This window comes from Drosophila yakuba, chromosome X (assembly GCF_016746365.2).
Source record: "Drosophila yakuba strain Tai18E2 chromosome X, Prin_Dyak_Tai18E2_2.1, whole genome shotgun sequence".
Lineage (NCBI taxonomy): Eukaryota > Metazoa > Arthropoda > Insecta > Diptera > Drosophilidae > Drosophila > Drosophila yakuba.
This window is the reverse complement of record NC_052526.2, coordinates 15,197,265-15,219,876: the sequence shown is the minus strand read 5'-3', so window position 1 is coordinate 15,219,876 and position 22,612 is coordinate 15,197,265. Positions and strand designations below refer to the sequence as shown.

At 43.6% G+C, this 22,612-nt stretch overlaps 1 protein-coding gene across 3 annotated transcripts; it reads right to left on the bottom strand.

Annotated features, from left to right (window-relative positions):
* Positions 1 to 1,472: 1,472 nt before the first annotated feature.
* Positions 1,473 to 21,910, bottom strand: LOC6525500 (glutamate receptor-interacting protein 2). 3 transcript variants are annotated; one of them, XM_002101299.3, is made up of 10 exons: positions 21,449 to 21,910; positions 8,727 to 8,846; positions 5,838 to 6,050; positions 5,550 to 5,743; positions 5,088 to 5,398; positions 4,844 to 5,007; positions 2,771 to 3,980; positions 2,508 to 2,710; positions 1,959 to 2,437; positions 1,473 to 1,892 (listed from the first exon to the last, which is right to left on the bottom strand). In XM_002101299.3, exons 1-10 carry the CDS (start codon positions 21,624 to 21,626, stop codon positions 1,791 to 1,793), a joined length of 3,174 nt encoding a protein of 1,057 aa, XP_002101335.1. In that variant the 5' UTR covers positions 21,627 to 21,910; the 3' UTR covers positions 1,473 to 1,790. The 3 variants fall into 3 exon arrangements, with proteins under 3 accessions (XP_002101335.1, XP_039226160.1, XP_015046310.1); XM_039370226.1 differs by having other exon boundaries at positions 5,550 to 5,740; XM_015190824.3 differs by lacking the exons at positions 4,844 to 5,007; positions 5,088 to 5,398; positions 5,550 to 5,743; ... (1 more) ...; positions 8,727 to 8,846; positions 21,449 to 21,910 and adding an exon at positions 4,158 to 4,342.
* Positions 21,911 to 22,612: the final 702 nt, after the last annotated feature.

The window sequence follows — 22,612 nt, the reverse complement described above, 5'->3', positions numbered from 1 at the left end:
CACTTCCACCCCCATCTCCTCTTGGACAATCAGCAGCTGAACCCATTGGGCACGGAGAGAAAAAGATACTATTGTTCAGATATCACTTACAAAGATTCCCTTTTGAACCATGCAAATATCATAATCATAATATTATAATTTAAGTTTATATGTCTTAATATTTTCTCTATAATCTAATATATTCTCTATATTCTCATATTTTTCAAAATTCAATATTTTTGCAGAATATATTTACATATATTTACTACGAACCTAGTTTATTGCTCTACTCAAACCCTATTTCTCTGTGTGCAGAGGGCGAAGTGAATTTCTGAGAAAACTGTGTCAATCGACGGGCCCCTGCCACGCCCCCGTCCCGCTCACCGCCCCCGACAGGTGATGGTGTCAATACAAAACATATTTGCATATACATATGTATTAGGCATACATATGTATGCATTATGTTGCCATTGGCACACACGTTATCAGGCAGCGATTCTCGCAGAATCCCGTTTCGCTTTCGAGGCGTCCAAAGTCCGGTGAAGGTGTTTACTCCACCAGGATCTCGAATATTGCCCATTGACGTCAAAGAGGCGGCCTTTCCAATGCGTTATCATGACCCAAAGTCTGTCTGCTTGATTCCTTCTTGTTTTTGTTTACGACTTTCTTTGACGGCCGACGGTCGACGGCATCCCCTTTGCCAAACCTTTTTCCACAACCCAAACGAATACCCTGGAAAAATACTTAGTACGTAGCTAGAAATACGCTCTATATTTAAATGATTATGACTCAGGGCGTATTACTTCCGTGCAAATTTAGCAGCTATTACCCCCGATGACCGATAAGCAGCGAACTTTGAGTTCGAAAATTGATTCCGGTTCAAAAATCCACTTGCATTGCACATCAGCACAGGTGTCTGTCTATTTGTTTTTGATATTTCCCCCATCACAGGGTCCAACGTCATAGGCTCAGCCCCTGCCACGCCCACTGGGCCCTAGCAAGTATAAAAACATTTTGTTTACAACGCGAATTACATGGGGCATATAGATTACACCGATTGGCTAATTGAAAACGGAACACACAGTGCTGCAGAATGCTGAGTATATTGAATAACAATCACTGCAATCACTGCAATCGCTGTCAATGACATAAGCCCCCAAGGGGATTACTGTTTACATAGATCAGTGCCAGATCGGCGGACTATAGCTTTACAGGGTACAAAGTATAAAGTACGTGCCAAATGTTAAACGGTGAAGAGCCATGGTTATTACGAAAGGACTTTATATACATGGAAAATGAAGCTGAAAGCTGGTAAGACCAAGCTTTAAATTATACTTTTTTATAGTTACTTATATTCTCTATAAATTAGCTTATGGTTTTCCTAAGCCAAGTTCTAATCAACATTTTGGCATACGTTCAAGAATGTAGGTCATCTAAGCATAGACAAGAGGCTGGAAATTTGTAATCTTTAAAAGCAAATGAATTACTCATAGTTTTGATTGTTTAGTTTGGAACAAACTTTCGGTACGATTGTTTATTTGCTAGAAAACAAATTTTAGCGTAGATTTAACGTATAATTATGTCAGATCTATCATAAGAAGGGCATTATTTGGTTATGGCCGACTGTTTTGCGCCAAATTTTCCTTGACGATAGGGGATTTTTCATTTGTTTGTGTGCAGGTTTCGCTCGGTAAAGAATACAGGGATATATGTATGTATGTATGTAGTATATAATATTATGGGCTAGCAATGGCACTTAGGATTAGCTTAGCATACAACTAGTTTAACATAAGGATCTCGGGCAAGTGGGATCACTCGGAGCGCTGCATGATCATCTCGATTTTATCGCCAGCAGCGGCGATCAGCGGAACGGTAAGGCAGCAATCAAAGTCCTGCGTCTTCATCTCATTCACCTGGGGATATACATACACAAATAAATATAAATAAAATAATACAATTGAGGATAGCTTCAGACCAACCTGCATGATCCGATCGAAGGGCTTCAGGAGACCGCACATATCGGCGGGACCACCGCTGCGAATCCTGTTGATGAAGACGCCGCGCTCGTAAAGTCCATCGGAAACGGAGAATCCATAGTCATCGTACACCTTATCCTTGTACAAGGTGACATGGAACACGCGGGGCTTTCCACTGCCCGAATTCCCATTGGCTGCTCCGCCCCCATTGGCATTCCCGCTGCCCGACTCCTTGCTGGCCTCCGTATTGGCCGACGGACTCCGCGGACGCCGTTGCACCTTGGCATAGATGGCCTGCGTTTGCGGCAGATGACTGCCATTGGCCAGATCGTGACTGCGCAGGATCTTCAGGTCGACCAAATCGCCAAGATTCTGCAGCAGACTGGTGGCATGCGAAAGGGGCATGCCCTGCACCGAATGCTCATCGATGGCCAGCAGCTGGTCGCCCACATGGATCTGGCCATTCTTGTGCGCAATGCCACCTGTTTTTTATAATATACATGTGATTTAGTTTGCAATAATTATAATATGATCGTATGTATGTAGACCTACCCTCTACGAGGCCACTGATCGTAATGGACTTGGTGATGTCCTCGCTGCCGGCCAGTGTGATGCCCAGCAATCCTCCCTTGGGCTCCAAGCGCACCGTGAAGATGACCTGGTGCAGGCTGCTCCCGCTGCTCTTGCTGCTCGAACTGGCAGCCGATCCGTACACCTTGTTCTCCATGGGCGGCGGCAAGGCGGTGCAATCAACACTGTAAAAAGAAACAATATTCAGAGATGTGTTTCAAGCATATAATAGGATTTGGACGCACCTGGCATAGCGATTGAGCTCGTATCCGGGATACAACTGTTCCTGCTCGTCCTCCTCCTCGGGCAACTCGGTGGTCAGACTCTGCGTATTGGTTGGCGCCACATAGGAACGGCTGTTGACGCCGGTGGACCAGCTGTTGCCCGCCTGGTTACCGCCATTTGTGCCCGATCCCGATCGCAACTGCACAGACTGCAGACTGGCATCGTCCATGCTGGGCACTCGGAAGTAATCCGGTTGCGGTGTCCTCGATTTCAGGGACACACAGTCGGCATACTTGCCCGCCGTCACATAGGCACTGCTATAAAGATCGTGATCCGTGCTGTTGGACACACCCATACCCATGCCCATGCCCAAGTTGATGCCACTCGCCGGGCAATTGCTGTAAATCGGACTGGACATGGGCAGGAAGTCGGGCAGCACAATTCGCTTGATCGTCAGCGTGGTGAAGTCAGAGGAACTGTGGCTGGGATTCTGCGTTCTGCCCTCCTCTTTCAGCAGTGCGTCCACATTGAAATGCTGCACTGGATGCTGATCAACGGCCAGCAGAATATCGCCGGTTCGCAGGGAGCCACTGCGATGAGCAGGACTGCCCATTTTCACGTCCGAAATGACCAAGCCACCATGACTGGAACCACTCACGCTCAGACCAAGTCCACACTTGCCGGCCCTCAGCAATTTGACACTGAAGACACCACTGGCGGGCACCACGGCATCCGGCATATCGAACTCGATCTCCAGCTCCAGCCAGTTGGCCGGCGTTCCAGTGCTCGCTCCATTGCGTATGGATCCACCCTCGAGCAGTTGCCTCATGGCCGCCGCATCCAAGCTGTACATCTTGTTGATGGCCACAATGCGATCACCCGCCTGAATGCAACCACTGCGATCGGCCACCGAATCCGCCAGAATCTGAGCAATGGCAACAGCACCAGATCCACCAGATCCGGTTAACGCATCAGAAAGGATGATGCCCGCTCCGTGGCTGCAATCGAGGAGAACGGGAAAACTCTCCGCACGGCAGAGGCCCAGACCCATGCCCAAGCTGCTGCTGCCATGGATGCCACCAGTGGCCATCGATGCGCCCGTGGAGCCGGGATTCTCCAGCGGCAGCGAACTCTTGCGCGCGAAACGCTGACGCTGGCGACCCGCCGTCGAGGATTTGCGAGACTCCAGGGTGCTAAAGCTGTACTTGGGACTGCCCAGCGCCGTGTGACCTGAAAGGATTTGGTATGAGTTACATCTGCTTCCAAGTTCATAGATCTCCCACTAAACAAAAAAGGGAGTGTAAGTAATGCCCCCTTCTCCGCTGCCTCCTCTCTTTCCATTTGGCTAAGTAATTCACCCCCCCCCCCCCCCCCCCCCCCCTGGATATCTGGTACATTCAATCACACCTCCAACTTGTGGAAGCTTTTAAGACCTTCTCCGCTGGCGCTCCGCACTCCACACTCCACACTGGCGACTGATCCGCAGCTTAGCCAGCTGCGTGTCCTCTCTGCCCAGACCACAATTTATGGCCTCCATCCACTCGCCGCTGTTATTTTCTATTCCATTTGCTATTTCCGATTCGGATTCGGATTTGGATTCGATCGATTGTCAAAAAAATAAAAAAAAAGAAGGAGACTACTTTGGGGGAAACGATTTTGGACTGCGACGCTGCGTGTTTGCTTAGCAAATGGAGGGAAAAACTTGGAAAAACAATTGATTGGCTGCAGCGAGGGTGGACTGAGCGCTTCTAGGAGCATTAGCAAGTGGCCAACTCAACTTCCACTGAATGCTGATTCTTAACTGGTGTGCTATTCTATATTAGATGATATAACTTCGTCTAGAACTCATCGATCTCCACTCGCTCCAAAACTCTATAAGGCCTGGCGTCTCTATTGTTTCAGCCGCCGCTGCCATTGCTGTTCATTAGCCGTGACGCCCACGCAGACCTTCGTCGCGCCGCTTGGGAGCCTGGCTGATTTGGCCTTGCAGATTTCGACTAGCAGATAGCCGAAAAAATAATGAAATTGGGGAGGGGGTGGTTTCTGGTATGGTCTACACTGAACTTGCAAACCAAAAGCACACGAATACTCACCGCGACGGGCCAACGCGTGAGCGGGCATGATCTGCATCTGCGTGTAGCCGCGTCCCGTGCTGGTGTCCAATATGGTCATCACCTCGTCGGGACTGAAGGCGGTGTGCTCGATCATTGTGTCGTCGATGGAGAGCACCTGATCGCCAACGGATAAGGCGCCGCAACTGGAACACAAGACAAAATTTCAAATGCATCCCAGATACATATATTATATATGATATGTATGTATATGAGCATCACCTACCGATCTGCAATGCTGGCGGGCAGGATACTGGCTATAAAGACGCCCGTCGATTCCTCGATCTTCTCCACACTGGATGGCGTACTGGCACCGGAACCGGAAGCGGGCATCGTCGCCGTATAGTTGCACAGCACCAGGCCCAACTTGTCGTTCATTGGTCGCTCGATTTCGATGAGCAGCGGTCCCATTGAGAACTCCACGCTCTGCACCACGGAAACATCGTACTCGATGGTCAGGTTGGTGTAACCGGCCACATGACCGCCGCACTTAATGATCTGCTGCGCCTCCGCCAGCGTCTTGCCAATTAGTGAGACCTGAGTAAAAATATAACCATTTAGATAACATATCTATTTCGTAACTTATTCTAACGAAAATCAAAACTATTTTTGGCATGGCAAAATTTCTGGAGAAAACCAAAGCGGCAAACGGAAGTGTCACTCCAAATCGAACAACCAAATCACTCACATTATCGACGCGCAGCAAGCGATCGCCTGGCTTGATGCGACCGGTCTTATAGACTGGTCCATGTGGCCTCACATGGGTGACGATCAGCGGGTAGTCGGCACCGCCCCTCAACGTCAGGCCCAGGCATCCACTCTCCCGCTCCACGGTGATCTGCGCCAGCTTCGAGGTCACACAAAGGCTGTTCTGGGAAACTGCTGCGCCACCCGGAAAGAATATATGAAAAAAACAAAAAAAAAAAAGAAAGAGTTTATGGACTGTTTGACCACACTTTGCAATGGGTTAACCTACTGCATTCGGGCAGAGAGTATTCGATCTCCACGATGGCTGGACACGCATCCGATCCACCGGCACAGAGCATGTTCATCACCTTCTGGTTGCTCAGCCCGATCGTCGATATGCCGTCGATCTGGTGGAGACGATCGCCCGGCGCCAGGAAGTCCGCCGCATGACCCACCGGATTTAGGGAGCCCACCACCGGCGGATACGACAGATCGTTGCGTTCTAGGGGATTCAAGATACGTATACGTATTTATATATTGAAAGATATCTTAAATATACACTTGATTGAATGAAATAAGTGTAGTTAATAAGTTTAATAGACTTTCAACCAATGCCAGTAGATATATATGATATTTCCCAGTTACTTAAGTTGATAAATCACATAATTCGTAGATAGATAGACATCTGATAGAAAAAAGGATTTATACTTTATATAGGAAGATATCTTAAAGATGTAGTTATTTATATGCTATACCCCTGATTGCAGTAAATGAACTGAGTGTAGTTAATAAGTTTTATAGATTTTATTGATATTTCCCAGTTACTTAAGTTGATAAACCACATAAATCCCAGATAGATAGACATCTGATAGCCCAAAGTGCGTGTGAGATCAATTCCCCGTTGAGAGACCAACACCTTGGCGAATTAATTACAGTTCCTCATCCTCAGCCTCCCGATGACTGATGACTCTGGAGGTTGTATGTGGTAACCCCCCTGATTCCCCCCTGGATTCCTGTGGCGACTCTGTCAGCGACTCATCAGCCGACACACAGGAAAAACGCATGAAAATCGAGAGGTGAGGAGGGGAGGGGAGGGAGGGAAAAACTAGATACTCGTAGTGCGGCGCGTAAATAAAGAAATTGGGTAAAAAAAAATAGACGACGGCCAGTAGTTTGGGGCCAGCCGCAATGGGAGCGCTGCTGGCGAATTGCCAAAAATAACAAAATAAACTAACTGAAGAGCTAGCCGCCGAAAAATACAAAAAAAAAAAAAAACAAAAAAAGGAAAATACAAGAAAGGCAGAAAAATTGCAGAAAAATGGTTGGGGAAAAACAGAGGCGACGCGACGCTTTATGACAACACACATAGCTGGCTGGCGACCACGGAGAAGATGATAATGGATCGGGATTGGGTTATATGGAGGCAATGCTTACGTCAGCGACCAGCGGGAGTAAGTCTAAGGTTAACCCCCAAAATGACCAAAAAAAAAAGAAAAAGAAAATAAAAGACGACCCTTGCCCACTTCAGCCCACTTCACTTCTAGCCAAAATCCTCAGCGCGGCAGATTAGTCAAGAGTACAAAATCCGAATGGGTGGACTTTATATTCTGATTCAGACGAAATCAGTCACAGCAACAGCTACAGCAGCGGGTGAGCAAATAGTTGCTAGCTGCTAATAATACCATTCACTTTGGTGCACACAAATGTACAATTTATGCTTGCTGTCAACTGTTTTCTTATCACTTTTGATTGTTTTTTTTGAATGGGCTTGAAATATGTTTTGTTTGGTAACTATAGTAGTGAATGCTACTGTGGCCACATACATACGTGTACATACTCATTATTATGTCTGGCATCGAAGAAACCCTCCAACCGCCCCCTCAACTTGCCCCTGGGGGTGGGCTTCTCTGTAGATTGGAACGATGATTTATTTTGGCAGCAACAACGGCAGACGGAGACACGAATACGTACGAGTACGAATACGAATACGAATACGACTACGACTACGAATACGACTACGAATACGAATACGAATACGAATACGAATGCGACTGTGAATACGGAGCAACGGCATTATCGACGGAGACGGAGACGCGTTCCGCATTCAAATCGAATGATTCGGGGCCGGCCCACTTTGTCTGGCGATCGGCGGAATACAGCTATAGCAATGGCAATAGCAATACTACAGCTATAGACCAGGAGCCACCCCGAACTGTTGGCCATGCCATCGCATCCCATCGCATCCCATTCCATCACATCCCATGCCATCCCATCCCATTGCAAACAATATCACAGGGCAGCCCATCATGGAGCCGACCCCATCGACATCACAATAAATCAATGCTGAGCCCCAGAAATTAGTACAGCCGTCGGATATAAGGGGCTATATAGACACTTATATATATTTTTTTTATTATAAAATATTTTATTATAACTAAATGCGGTTTTTAAGTCGGTTTTTAGCTAAGAACATCTACAAAATACTTCACACCATTCAGTTATACATCGAATAATGTAAACTTAGGAACTACATTAAAGCTTTGTTTGGAATGCCAATTGATTTAAAATTAAGTTACGAGTTCAATGAGATATGTCTTGCCATATTAGGATTATATCCTTTCGTTGTTATAAGCAAAATATTGAGTTATGGAAATTTTTAGCTAAAACTGCTTTATTTTGCAGCAGTTTTTTTTGGTTATTTCTCAATCAAAATGTACACAGTAACCTTGGAAAAATAATAAGTTAATTATCTATTTTTATACCTCAACTTGAATGAATCTACCACTTCAGTTGTGCCAAATTGTATTTGATCGGAGATTTTCATGGGTTAAGCAATCTTAATCATTAGCGACCCGCATAATATGTGCTCTCTCAATTGATTTGATTGATCCGTGGCTCAATTTGTGTCTAACATAATTATACAATCAATGCTGATTTACCATGACAGCTGTCAGAAGATTTCCCCTCGCACAAATACAAACGGGTATATGTATGTATGCTACATACATACTCCCCTTAAAACCGCCATAAAGATATCGACTTACCCCAGGGATGCCCAAATCCCCAGTTCCACAGATCCACAGATCCACAGATCCACAGATCCACGGATCCCCAACCCTTCCTTTGCGTTCCACTTGAGATGCATTAGTGGACGTGGATGAGTCCCCCCCCTTCTCACCTGCGAATGTGATGGCCAAATGCAGGGCATTCCGTGGCAGAGTGATGGTGGCGTAGGTGGTTCCCCTTTCCGGTGCCAGTCCGGAGTCCTCCGATTGCGCCGGACTCATCGCCCGGTCAACTGCAAGAAAAATAGAGAGAGAGGAGAAAAAACTAGAATAAACACGGTGCCACATCTCACACATCAAAGGGCAGTCGTCGTCGTTCGTTGACCAACTTCTTTTGCATTTTTCCTTAATCTATTCCGCCACACTGGCACATCAAAGGAGAGGCACTGCCTCCTCCACGACCACCAAAAACCACCACCTACATGCAACGTATCCAATTCGATTCGAAGAATTCCCAATTTCCCCAAATACGATACACAAATCGCGACCTTCGGCGTCGCCAAAAAAGCTTCAATTAAAATTCCACCAGCGAATGAATCTCACTCGAGGCATTATAAAACCACAAAAACAGACATGTACAACGATATATTTATAAAAAAAAAAAAAAAAAAAAACAACAAAAAAATATGTGAACTCAATTAATCTTGTAGGATGCCCCTTAAACATGTGGCACAATAACAAGTATAAGTGGCGGATCACTCTGGAAAATTGGGAAATCAAATCGAATGGCTTGATAAAGCGCAAATGCCAATACAATGTACAAAAAAGCTTTATCAACTTGAGTCCACTCAAGTAAAAACAATGTTCAGACAATGGCCACACTTTTTGCAATCAACAAATGACTCAATGATTTCATTATTTCTTTTTTGCATACAACAAAAAACAGTACAAATAACTGATGAAGAGACTTATGCATACAACAAAAAACAGTACAAATAACTGATGAAGAGACTTATTCACGATTGTTTGCAATGGAAGCACAAAAGTTGCACAAAAGTTTCGGGTGCCAGAAGTACGATTATTTACTGTACCGCATACAATGTATGTGGCACTCCCCCCTTATTTTCCACCCCTTGCCCATTTCCCACCCCTTTTCCACTCCTTCATTCATCTTTTTGTCTTTTTGATGTGTGTGGCAACACTTTTTGGCTTTTTCTATCGGGTACCATGGGGCGTATACGCGATCTGCTACAATTACGCCGTGTGCGCGTAACGAGTGAATTTCCCTCACGCACACGCTGGCGCAAAAAAAAAAAAGAGAAGAAAAATGCCGAAAAAAAACGCAACCGAAAATTACAAGAAAAATAAAAAAACAAAAAACCAAAAAAAAAAAAAAGAACAAATAGAATAAGAACACACGTGGCCACGTTTGACGCAAGCGGACGCGACTTTTATTTTCGAACGCTTCAATGGCGCATAAAGTTTTTCTTAATGCGCCCGCCCGACTATGAAAAGCAGCAACAATAATTAGGCAAAAGCGCCCAAAAGAAAATGGAAAAACGGAAAAGCCAGAGAGCTAGAAAACCAGAAAACTAGCAAACTAACAGGGGCGGTGAGCTGCTAAAAAAACGTAACGTTTCGCTTCATTTGACCGACACACACAGAAACACACACATGAAATTTTCACATATAGAGAGCTGATTCGCTATAATTTATTTTCATTTAATTCGTTTTCTTTTGGTTTTCGGCCGTGCTGCTTCTTCGGCTCGCAAAGGTGTGCCAATTTGCTTCAGTTGCACCTTTGGCCACACTCGAAAAAATTTCGTTGCTTTCGCATGCTTTGTGTAGAATAAAACTTAAGTTTATAACTAATGGATGAGGCTGAAATCACGTAAATGATCAATGAAAAGTGGCGCCCTATTCTCTCAGCTTTTCCAATCAGGTGAAAATTCTCTCACCTTTATCCACCCCCCCTTTCGTTTTGCTTTCCTCCTTTTCTTCTTCATTCCGTCTCCGCTTTGATTCGCATTCGCTTTGAAGTGCGTGTTTTTTTGGATGCGCTTTTCATTTGCTATTTTTACATGGCTGCTTTTCATTTTCATTTTGATTTTGATTTTCATTTTGATTTTGATTTTCATTTTGATTTCCACTGGCAGGCAAAGGCGCTATTAGTTATTTCGATATTGTTGTTCTTTATTTTGCTGCCCAGCTTTGATTTTCCACGGTGCTTTGCTTCTTGTTTTCATTTCTCTGTTTTTTTCTCTCTCTGTTTTTTGACATAATTCATTGGGGCCGGCGAGCGGAAATTATATGTACCCGGTTTCATAAATAAATGTAATCAGAATTAAGCGAAAAGCGGGGAAACAAAAAAAAAACACAAGGCAAAGGCGAACACGAGATGCCCTGGAAGTGCTCGACATTTTCCCATCTCGGAAAATTGAGGGGGTGGTGGGGGGTGAACAAAAAAACAAGTCGAAATGAGCCAAGCGCTAAATGAAATCGAAAAGAGCCCATAAAATAGCCAACTAATGTGATGGAGTGCGTATGGATTTATGAAATACTATATACATGTGCTGGAATAACATATGGAGGTATATATATCTACATATATACATACTATATATACATGTGTTCCGATTTGATTCCGGAACTGATTTACACATTCCTTACATTCAACTTTGAATGTTAACAAGTGGGCGGAAAGCTCTGGATTAGTCGAAATTTATTTATTTGTGAGGGAAATTAATTTGAAAGTAAACCAATCGATAAGAAAGTCACCGATAATACACCACAAATTAGTCGATAAAATCGATACCTTTCGATATGCAAATGCCAATGTTCTTTTGATCATAAAAACATGTAAAATCTGCGGCTATTTAGCTAATTTCGCAAATATGACAACTGCCAAGGATAATTGACTTATAAGTATCATTACTCAACTTTATGGCTCCGCAGCTATTAAGTGTTTCCGGGAGAAACCGGGAAAGTGTCATAACATTAGGCCCAAATTAACTTATGGACGCTGTCTAATTCACATTGCCATTTGCAGTTCCGTTCTGGAGCAGATGAAATGGATTTGGGATCTTTGGGATCTCTGGGATCTCTGGGATCTCTGGGATCTCCAGTTTGGTGGTGGAGCAGTTAAAGCTATTTTTGCCTTCTGGCCGCCTGTCGTGCGTTCGTTTTTATGGCCACTCGCGGAAAAGTTGCAGGCAAATTTATCGGCGACAGTTGCCAATTCCTTCTCTAGCGGAAATTGCGCTCATCCGAAAAAGATGCAAGCGCTTGCAAGGCGGGAGAAAGCGAGGGGGTGGGAAAGCGAGGGGGAGTGGGAGTGGGAGTGGCAGTGCCACCCATTCTATGGAGCACTTCCTGAAGTCATCATCCTGTCGAGCCAATTAGACGGAGGCACAGATAGTGCTCGCAGTGATTGAAATAGACCCCAGGCGATGATGCCCAGATCTGAAGTTCTGAAGATATGCAGATCGGCGCTGGAAAATTGCACAAGTGCCGATCCAGACAGACAAGATAGTAGACAAGTTCCTTTCCATCGCTGGGGGTCGTCAACGTCAGGGTTTCCCAGCGATTATGTTGTCTTCTGAAACAGTTCATTTGCCTGAATGGAATGCGTCGGCGATTTGCCACATTTACTGGCAAAATATACGCCATTCAAGGGAAATCTGCCCAACGTGATCTGTTCATTATACGAGTAAAGTGGCAGTGGTGGAAATGGGGGAACTGACATTTCAAACTCTGGGAATCTCGCACATCTCAATTCAAAGTATTTAAGTATAAATAGTTTTAAGATACGCAGTATCTTTGAGGTGCTACAACTATCTAGTTGGATATCTTAATCCATCTTCCTCCATCGAAGCGTTCTACTTGATTGAGTTGTTCTTGCAGATACGTAAGATACATATATCCAAACATATATCCAATTGACAGGTGCTGGAGGAAGGAGTCGACTCGACTAATTGACTGATTGAGTGTGTGAATGTCCAACTGACTGACTGACTGTGCGCTGTGTATTGATTGATTGACATGCCAATCTATTGGCAACTTGACGCTCTGTTATTGTTTGCATTTAGCGGCGCTTTTCTCCACGCAATTTCCAGTTTATTTTGCTGGCCACAAAAAAAATTGAATGGGTCTATTCAGTTCAGGGGGGACTACTCTGGTTAAAGGGGGGGGGCTAAAAAAAAGGGGGGGGGTTAAAAGGGGACTAAGGGAAACTGCGTAGTTTTTACGTTCGAGTAAGTGCCCATGTATCCATTAACCCACAAAATGCAGACTGGCTCTGCACTACAAACAAAAAAGTGACTCGAAGCGTAAACATTCATACATTTTTCATTAAACAACTTTAGACAATATTCTTTGTTGTCATTGTTGTCAGGCTAAGAATTTACTGCTCCATTATTACTTCAAAACTTTAATGATGTAAATTAATATTAATTCAATGCAATTCCCTTTTTTTTTTTATAACATTACTTTTGACTTTTTCATTAACGGACACGCAGTTCAGGGCGTGAAAATGCGAGAATGTCAAAAATTTCACAATGAAATCTATTTAGCACAAGGCTCTCCCCTTCACCCCCCTCTTAAAAAGATATATATCCTATGTATATATGTGGATTTCCCCGCCCATTTTCCTTCTTTGGCGAAGACAACAAGAAAAACCAATTATTGCAAATGAACTCGAGTGTGGTTCCGCAAAAATGTCAACATCTGATAAAGCCGCAACAAAAGCGAATTTCCGAGGACAGCCCTCCATGGGCGTCGGCTGCAAGTGGCAGCAAGGGGGGGGGTGGCAAGGGGTGGGGGGCAGCCAAAGTGCAACAGCCGCAACGAACTCAACTTAAATGAACCGAACTTGGCGCAAAAAAGGGCGACCCTTGCCACAAAAAAAAAGGAAAAAAAGAAAGAAAAGGGGAAAAAGGGGAAAACTCAAGGAGTTCGAGGGGAGGAGAGAGGAGCAGGAAGACAGACCCACTCACATCCTCGGGTATTTAGCAAAACGCTGACATTCATTTGCCGACTGAGCCACATTAATAAATTTATAATAAATTATGAAGGCAAATAGCCCAAGCACAACAGACACTCAGGGATGTAACAATATGGTGAAAGAAAGATATATTCAAATAGTATTAGTAGTAGTAGGAAAAGCTACCTTTGAATGTTGCTTAAATGTTTAAATGTTGATAGCCGATCAGCTGGACGTTTGTATGTGCAACCAGGACACACAATGTTGTGCGTTGAGCCTGCCACACCCAAGGAGCCAGAACTCAGAACTCAGAACCCAGAACCCGGGGCTTCCCAGTGAGCTGTATCCCTGGAAGGGCAGTGGAGTCTTCACTTCATGGCTGCCCGCACATCGCACATCGTAACAAATGTGGCTCTTGTCCTCCAGCTCCTCCAACTCCTTGGCAGTGCGAATAAAAACACCCTTTACGCGCAAAATGTTTGCAGTCACAGAATGATGTTGCAGCTTAAAGGGAGGGGGGTGGAGGAGAAGGGGAGCCGCCACCAAGTCGCGTTGCAGTCGCGGAACTCTGCATCAAAATTGATTTACGACCATTTCGGTATTTTTTATGCCCGTTTAAAGGGGCAGCAGCAGCGAGCAGAAGCAGTGAAGTTGCACTTAAAACATTTCGTAAGCAAATTTGCAATTGAGCAGCTGATAGATGGCCAGAAGTGAAAAGAAGCTAGCATGGCGCATTTCTCGCAGTGCATATGGAGTCATAATTGTGTACAGCACATTTCATTTGCACATCAGCAAGCGAAGGGAAGAGCATTTGAGACAATTTCAGCAGCACTTCTCATATCGCACGCCATGTGCGACAAATTCTCCCCTCCAGTGTCCACTGTAGCACCATCAACATACCCAGTTGCCCAACATTCCGGACGCGTATCGGTCGGTAAGGGGCCCCAGATTTATGCCCCAAAATGTTAATTACCCGTAACCGATCCCCGGCCGCACTGCCAACTCACGCACCAAGCCAATGAACCAATCGCCCCATTGATGATAAGACTTGGGTTCCCGTAATGAAAATAGGTTCAGTTTTTCAGTTTCAGTTTTTCAGTTTTTTCAATTTTTGGATATCTCTATTGAGATTTTACCGTTGACAACGATAACGCTTCGATTTGAAGAGCAGAAGCTGAAGTATTCAAGTACTTCACGCGGAAAAAACGATTGGAAAACCGAAAACCTCATTAAATTTGTTTCGGGGATTTGTAGCAACTCATTGCGCTCGAAATTCAATTAAAGGGCCACCAGTAAAAAGATATATGTATGTGAATTATTCACATTATTCATATGTGAATATGCAAGAAGTGGGAAGGGCAAATGCTGGCGGTTATGAGATTAAATGAAGTGTTATGCCGCCCATAATGAGACTGTGACCGATCACTGGATGGCTAGTCGGAATCCAATTTCCCAGTTTCCCAATTTCCCAACTTCCCAAATACTGAAAGTGCATTTCCCATGAAGCGCACAGCATCCACCCATTTAATCGTATCTGCGACGCCTAAAAGTAATTCGATCGTTATGAAATTTGATTGATTACGCGATAAGGGAGTTTTATCTGTTCACAAATAAAGGGTTGATAAACTTTGATAAACTGATGAACTTTGTATGATGGTGGTATTTAAGAAAATGACAGTTATTTGTAAGATATTAAAGACCATAAGAGAGCATAAATATTTGCACACATAATTGAGGGGGGAAAGTAATGAGGGGAAAAGTGGAAAAGTGAGGAAAATGCGCTACCAGTTGTGGCAAGTGGAAAAGTTAAAGAGTTGCTCGGTAGGGAGGTGGATGGGTGGGTGGCAGACAGACAAATAATTGTGGCAACTGGCAGTGCAAGTGCAACAGAGAGGCAAGCCTAATGAGACAGAGACAGACAGAGACGGCAGTGTTGTCAGCCAACGGCAGACTTTACAAATTAATCCAAAATGCAAGTTGTAGACGCGACAAAAGGAGCAAAACCCAAACAATAACAACAACAAATTACATTAAACGTGTGCTGCAAACAGTGGCGTAGTTGGGGTTTTTTTTTTTGAAAAGGGGGGCCAAAGTTGCCAGCTAGTTTTATAAATGCTAAAATCATACCAATTTCGAAGGGGACTGACTGTAGCCCCCTGTAAGACAACGGCGTACGCCCATGGCTCCATGAGTGTTGTTGTTTTTATTTTCAGTATTTGTTGCTATTTTTACACTGCGCTGCACCATCAGCCGTTGAAATTGTGACATTTTCCCTCACTACGCATATTTTCTGGTTGCAGCGGAAAATGGGGAAAATGGGGAAAACGGGCAAATGGCTGGGGAAATGCAGTTGGATGGCAGGAAAAGCGGCGAAAAGCGGGGACCGACCATCTCTCACACAAAGGACAGCGTCTGTTCGGCGGCTCCACAAAATAAATGTATTTTCAATTCCAAAGTGTTGCTTCTCTGCAACGCAACTTTCTGCATTTCAGTTAATAATACATTTTAAGGAAAAAGCTGTGCCTTAGAAGTTTTCTAGAAGAAAATGTTGCAAAGTTTCTAAAAATCTCAATTGATGTATTTACCTTTAAAGGGTAAACGTTCGCTTTTGGGAACTTCTACTGTAGGCATCAGTATGTTTATGTGAAATGTGTGATTCCCCTGCTGTCTGCATCTCCATTTCTCATTTTCTTCCCCTTCTCCTTTCTCTTTCTCTCTCTGTATCTCTCTCTCTCTCTCTCTCTCCGCTTATGTTTGCCGCCGAGTGACGTCGTTGTGGCAGATTTCGCGGCAGCAATAGGAAAATTAAACAAATATAAATGGCAGCAAAATGTTTGCAACATGCCACTGCAGCAACAGCAACAACAACAACAACAAAACCATAAGCAATTTGTTTACAACAACAAACAAGGGAAGACCACACAAAGGAAAAGTGACCATAAAATTGGTTCGAAATCGGTTCTGGGTAAAAAGTAATTGTCAAAAATAGGCGAAAATTGGAAAACTTCAAAAGGAAAGTGCCAAAAGTATTAATGGTGTTTTTTTTTGCTAGAGGAAATTGCAAGAGTATATTATGCCAAAAACCATTAAAAATTGAATATACTTGCCGCAGAAAGGAAACTTTTGTTTCACCAAATTGCAAAGTTACATGACACATTTGGAGAAAAGCGAAAAATACTCCGAAATATTACTCATTTAGTAATTAAGTAAAATTGTATATAATATTCATCAAAGAAAAATCTCTTTCAAGCAATTTTGCATTAACTAACACGGCGTTCGTTTGAATTGAAAAAAAATCAGCTATTAAATCAGTTGACTACAGTGAACCCTGGAGTTCAACGGAAGTGCAGTGAACTTCTCTATACAGTTATTGTGGCGGAACTTTGCTTCTGTGTTATCAGTTGGCAGCAGCTGCCATTCCACTCCACCCCCCACCCCCCACTCCTCTTTCCCAACCGCCCACTGTAGCTATTGTGCGCCATGCGGCCCACTGTGCACAGTGGGGCTGGGGCTGGGAAAGAGGTAACAGGCACAAATGTCATTTGCCTGGAGCGCGCTTTGTTTACGTGCTGGCTCTTCTTCTTCTTGGGCGTCGCTTCCGTTTGATTTGGCAGCTTTATGATATGGGGGCCCTAAAGGATTTTCACGCCTCCCAAAACAAAAGAAGCACTCTTCTTTGCCACTCGAAAGCAAAACACTCAACGCCCAGTGGCGTAGTCTAACTTTTTGTGTGAAGGGATCTTCATAAACTTATAACTCATATCTATTCATATTTACATATTTGGATAGTGACTTTGTATATTCCATTCATAGTTATTACTTTATTTTTGTTATTTATTTGTTAGTTTGTTAACGTGATTCGTTTTTTGCCGCTTGGCACTTTGACACTACTATTAATTCCATGTAGGTTTTCAGTCACAGTTACATTTGAAGGGGGTGAGGGGTTTCAGCACCCCCTTGTGCGCCCCTGTGAAAAGTAGCACCAACTGTTGAACACACTGAGGAATCCCACTCGTTTCGTTTTTAATTGCGTCAAATTGTTGAGTTCCCTCCACTCAGAACGCCCCCCTCCCCGCCGCTCATGTACGTGGCGCGTTGTTGTTGCCTTTTTGTTTTTGTTTACACTCGATGGCCGCAATGTGGCGAAAAATAAACACACACACTGGCACACGAGCACACACGCGGAGAAAACTCTTACGCACATGGCATGAAAATTGAAAAAGTCGGAAAAGTGGGAAAAGTGGCAAAAGGTGGGGGGAAATGCCCAAAAACGAATGGGGAAGTGCAGCTGGATGGGCGGCAAGGAGCGGGGGGAACTTGGCAGGGAAGTGATGCGACAATCTTACACTCAGAAAAAGCAAGACCAAGACGCTACAAATGTGATTCAATTCAACTGAATTCACGAAACTCTACAACTTTTACACTTCCTAACTTAAATTCAATAAGTAGGGATAAAGTAGGGATAAAGTAGGGATAAAGTACTTTTCTTATCCTGCGAAGTTAGAAATGCTTTTTTTTCTTTGTGTAGGGAGAGAAATTTGAATATTTACCCAAATAGGCACAGACTTCTTGTCGTCGGCAACAATGCAATGAGTTAACCCGCTCCCTCTCTCCGACGCCCTTAAACCATTCACTCAATTCCCCAAGCTCCTAAAACTCCTCCAAACTCCCCATTTTCCCCACTTTCCCCCGCCATTGCATCCATCCATCACATATCACCCAATTCCTTGGAGTACAAATAGTAGAAATAGACCGGGAATTATGGAAATCCCTGGATGAGCGAACCTACTCCCAGTTTTTATTGTTGCAGCATGGCCTGAAATCCCCGAAGAGGGGGAGGGGTAGGGGAGTGGGTCTCCGGGGAGGAAAATAAACCCATCAACAGCAATGAAATGTCGCCAACGATTCAGAAATTGCAGCAAAACAGAGGAGTACACTAAGAAAAAACTATGGCGATACTAGAGGAAACAAAAAGTACTTAAAATAAGTCTTGTGAAAAACATTTGGAAGTGAAAACTCCCCCTCGAACATAAAAAACTAATTTGAAAAAATGTTTAAAACACAATTGCTTTCAAATCAGTTGTACATTTCAAACACTTCAATGCACTGGTAATAAAAATGGGAGAACAATACTAAAAAAACGCACAATAAAGCCAAAAAAAAACACACAGATAACATAGATAGTAGCCGACCCATTTTCATTTGGCATTTTACTTGTCATTCAGGCATTTATTCAATGCAGCTCATAAAACATCGACATATGCAATGAAAAATCGTATAAAATCTGAGCAAAGAACACACATGGCATTATATAGATGTGAAACACAGAAGGAATTATTCACTATGAATTAATTGCCGATTTTGTCATTGGAACTTTGGTAATAATCATTCATAAATTCCATAAATTTAATCGCCTCATAAGTTCGACACATTTTCCATGTCAGACGTGATCTTTTTCCGATTTAGCATCACAAAAAAGATGAAACTTTGACCTCGATTGCATTTTTCTATCATTTATTTATCACCGTGAAAATGTAGCAATTTATTGCTACTCCTCTTTCGGACAAATGCCATTTTGTCAAAAAAAAAAAGAAATATCTAAGATGTTTGAGCATTTATAAGATTTCCATATTCCTAAATGCATTTTAGTATTACTTTACAGGAAAAAATCCTTGGGAAGCCCCGCGAATTCAGATCGTATTCCCATCGCCTGTCAACGCTGGCAATATAATCTCTTGATCTATTATATCATTTCGACATTTTTCGAGTTGTTCCAACTCTTTTTACGATTTCCAATGTTTTGTCGTTGATTTTATGGGCACTTAATGTGCCATAAAAATGGACAAGAGAGCGGGTGGTTCTTTATTTTTTGGATTTCCATTGGGGAGAGTTGAGTTGTCATCTGTTTGATTTTGGCTCCGATGTACGAGTATTCGATGGGATGGATGTTCGGTGCATTGACATTGAACACCTTTCGATATTCACAGGCCTTTGTTTGCATTTTGGGGGGAGTGTAATGTAAAGAGCAGTCAAATCAATCGCTGCAGTTGTTGTTTCTGCTGTTGTAGCTGTCATTACTGTGTAAACAAGTGACATCTGGTCATCCTCCGCCCTTTTTCGATCCCCCTCCGCGGATGAGTGCACGCCTCTGTTTGCCTTTGGATAGGCACAGCCACCAATTGCAGATGCATCTATCTACGTGCGTGCCTTTGGGTTTACAGAGGGGGTCGAAACAATAGGAGATCAAATGTTATGTGTCAACAGGGAAATAAATCTGGGAAGATTCAACTATGCATACACTGGAAAACTAAACAAGAACAGTTATAATTAAAAACTTCTTTGTAATTCAAACTCCCTTCAAATTACTACTATCTTGACCGCTGCTGTACGCCTTCATCTAGTCATTTGGCATCAATGGGCGATTGTCTGGCCCAGTAAGCACATCCACATCGACCAACTTCAACCAGCAGAAGCTGCATTCTGGCCAGGCACTTGGCCTTATCTACCACATACAATCTGTGGCATTCCGCGCAAGAAAATTAAGCAATGAAAAGGGGCAACAGCAACAGCAACAGCAACAGCAATAGCACTAGCAACAGCAACAGTTGGGGCAACAACAACAATGCGGAGCATCAGAAATATTTAATTAAATGCTTAATTACGCTTGCCATGCCATAAATTCATCAAATGCAATTTAAGCCCGCGCACACGAACAGATGCAGATACTTTTGTATCTCCTGCGCGCTTCTACACTTCTTCACTTCACTTCACCCATACCATATCCATACCATATCGGTATGGATATCTGATTCTGCCACTTCGGGCCTTTTCATTCATTGGAAAGTTCAACTGCAGTTGCAACTGGAGTTGGGCCATCATTTTACCCCCGCCAAATTCCTTAACTGGCATTAAATCCCAGCCAAACTCCATCCTGGCGGCACTTTAAGATCATTAATCCGCGCAAGATCAGCGGAAAAGCTGCAAATGCAAACAGGAACAGCGTTCGCGGAACGGTCTCTCAGATCCTCCAATGGGGGGATCCTATCTAGATCTACACTTTTGATAGGTCAAAGTTGAAACAGTAGCCTGCTTGCAAAATTTGATACTCTTGATACTTCCAAGCTGATTTATTATAGTAGGTACAGAAAATTCTGTGTATTCTTCCTTGAGATTGCGCAATCCATTCAATTAGGTCTTCAATTGATGGGAAATGCATCTGATCATCGGATCATCTGCTTATCTGATCAGCTCCAATTAGCAATGATATATGGCTGCGATCCATTGAACTTCACTGATTTGGCAATTCAATTCGATTGCCATCCGCGATGGCCGGGTAATCCATCAAACTGCCTTCACTGATCCTATTAAACCAATCGCTGGGTAATCAAGGGTCAGGTCACCCAGCTCCATGGGCTCCATGGGGGGTTTCTTTATTTCTTTAATACTTTCTGGGGAGATGGGGCGTTGCAATTGACAAATTTCGAGCGATCGGAGAATGGAAACGAAACGAAATGCGAGCAATTACTTTCAATTGAAAATGTCAAACAATGTCTTGGCCCACAAGCATACACTGAGCGAAAACTACCTTACTCAAGAGTACATGTCTATTTGGATACTTGGATACTTGGATATAGAGATGCAAATACACCGTCGGTTATTTGTATACAAATCTATATCTAAAGTCGAGCACTTGAGGGCCGTACGCAAGCACCTTGGGCGGAAATGCGATAACCCTGAGCGGGCGGGGAAAAGCGGCAAGTCGGAAAAGCGGAAAATGGGAGCGCACATGTTGGGCGCTTTTAGAAGATTTTCGGCTGGCTATCTGGTGAGGAAGTGGAAATGTTTTCGGGAGGGGGGAAATTGAAAAATTGAAAAATTGGAAAATGGAAAGATTGGGAAAGCCCCATCACTTACCGGATAGCATGGGCGCCAAGGCAGTGTCCGTCGGCGGATGGTGGTGTCCATTGAAGGAGTTGTTGTGGGACTCCTGTTGCTGCTGCTGCTGTTGCTGCTGTTGTTGGTCCTGTTTTAGGGCGGCCGATTTGCCGGGCACACAGCCACCAATGGGCTTCTTTGATTTCCACAGCTTCATCTTGAGTTTTCTTTTCTCGATTTTCCCCCCCAATTGGGAAAACGTCGCGATCTCTACGATTTTTCAACACTCATGGCAAATTTGGCATTTTCACAAACAACAAAAAAAAGTATATTTAAAAAAAAATAAGCAAGGGCAATCTCAAATTTGGTTTCCAATCGAAATCGGAAAATTCGAAAACAATTTGGAAATTCAACGGCTGCGGCGGCAACGACGACTGCGATGCGACTAAACCTGACGATGCGCGCACGTCCGCGGAACACGGCCCGAAATTGCACAATGAGCGATCTTGCCGCCAGTACTAGAGGTGGAAGAATAATCGATGTAACTGCGATAGTATCGATGCTGGCCAACTTTTTTATCAACTTTGATGTTTTTGTTTGTAATTGACGCATTTAATACAAATATGTTTATTGTAATAAAAAAATGTAATAATAATTGGTGGTGTTTTGGAAGGCATCGTGGGAAGGTCATGGAGAATATTGTTAAAAGCAAGTTCATTAAACAAATGCTTGTTTTGTATAATATGCATACATATGTACGTATACTTGAACAGAAATTAAATTGCTAACTCGCACATGTATATTTAATTACTTATATGTAAATAGTTAAAAACAATTTGTAAAATATATGTTAATTGTAAGTTCTTATTTTGTTTTTTTTCGACAATCGATTATAGTATCATCGGAAACATCGTTGTGGGCAGACATCGACATTTTACCATCTCTTGCACATACCGCTAATGCGTGACTCACTCGCGAGGAGAAAAGGAAGAGGAAAAGGAGAGCGCGAGAGAGTGGCGCGCAAGTAGAGCACTTTTTTGGGGAGTTTTGGCGACTGGAGAAAGAATTCACTCTCGCTCTCTCTCTCTCTCTCGCAAGAGAAATTGGGGAGGCACTCAAATCACTGCCCGCCACTCCAAAAGCGCCGTTAGGAGCCCGCTGATGAGCCGCAGGCATGACAATCAGCTGCTTCCGTAAACCGTT

Excerpts from the sequence above, each read along its gene's own strand:
- LOC6525500 (XM_002101299.3), bottom strand. The coding sequence starts at position 21,626 with ATGAAGCTGTGGAAATCAAAGAAGCCCATTGGTGGCTGTGTGCCCGGC. Across the intron at positions 8,847-21,448 it reads CTTGGCGCCCATGCTATCCG|TTGACCGGGCGATGAGTCCG; the intron begins GTAAGTGATGGG and ends TTTTTCTTGCAG. Across the intron at positions 6,051-8,726 it reads TTTGGCCATCACATTCGCAG|AACGCAACGATCTGTCGTAT; the intron begins GTGAGAAGGGGG and ends TGAATCCCCTAG.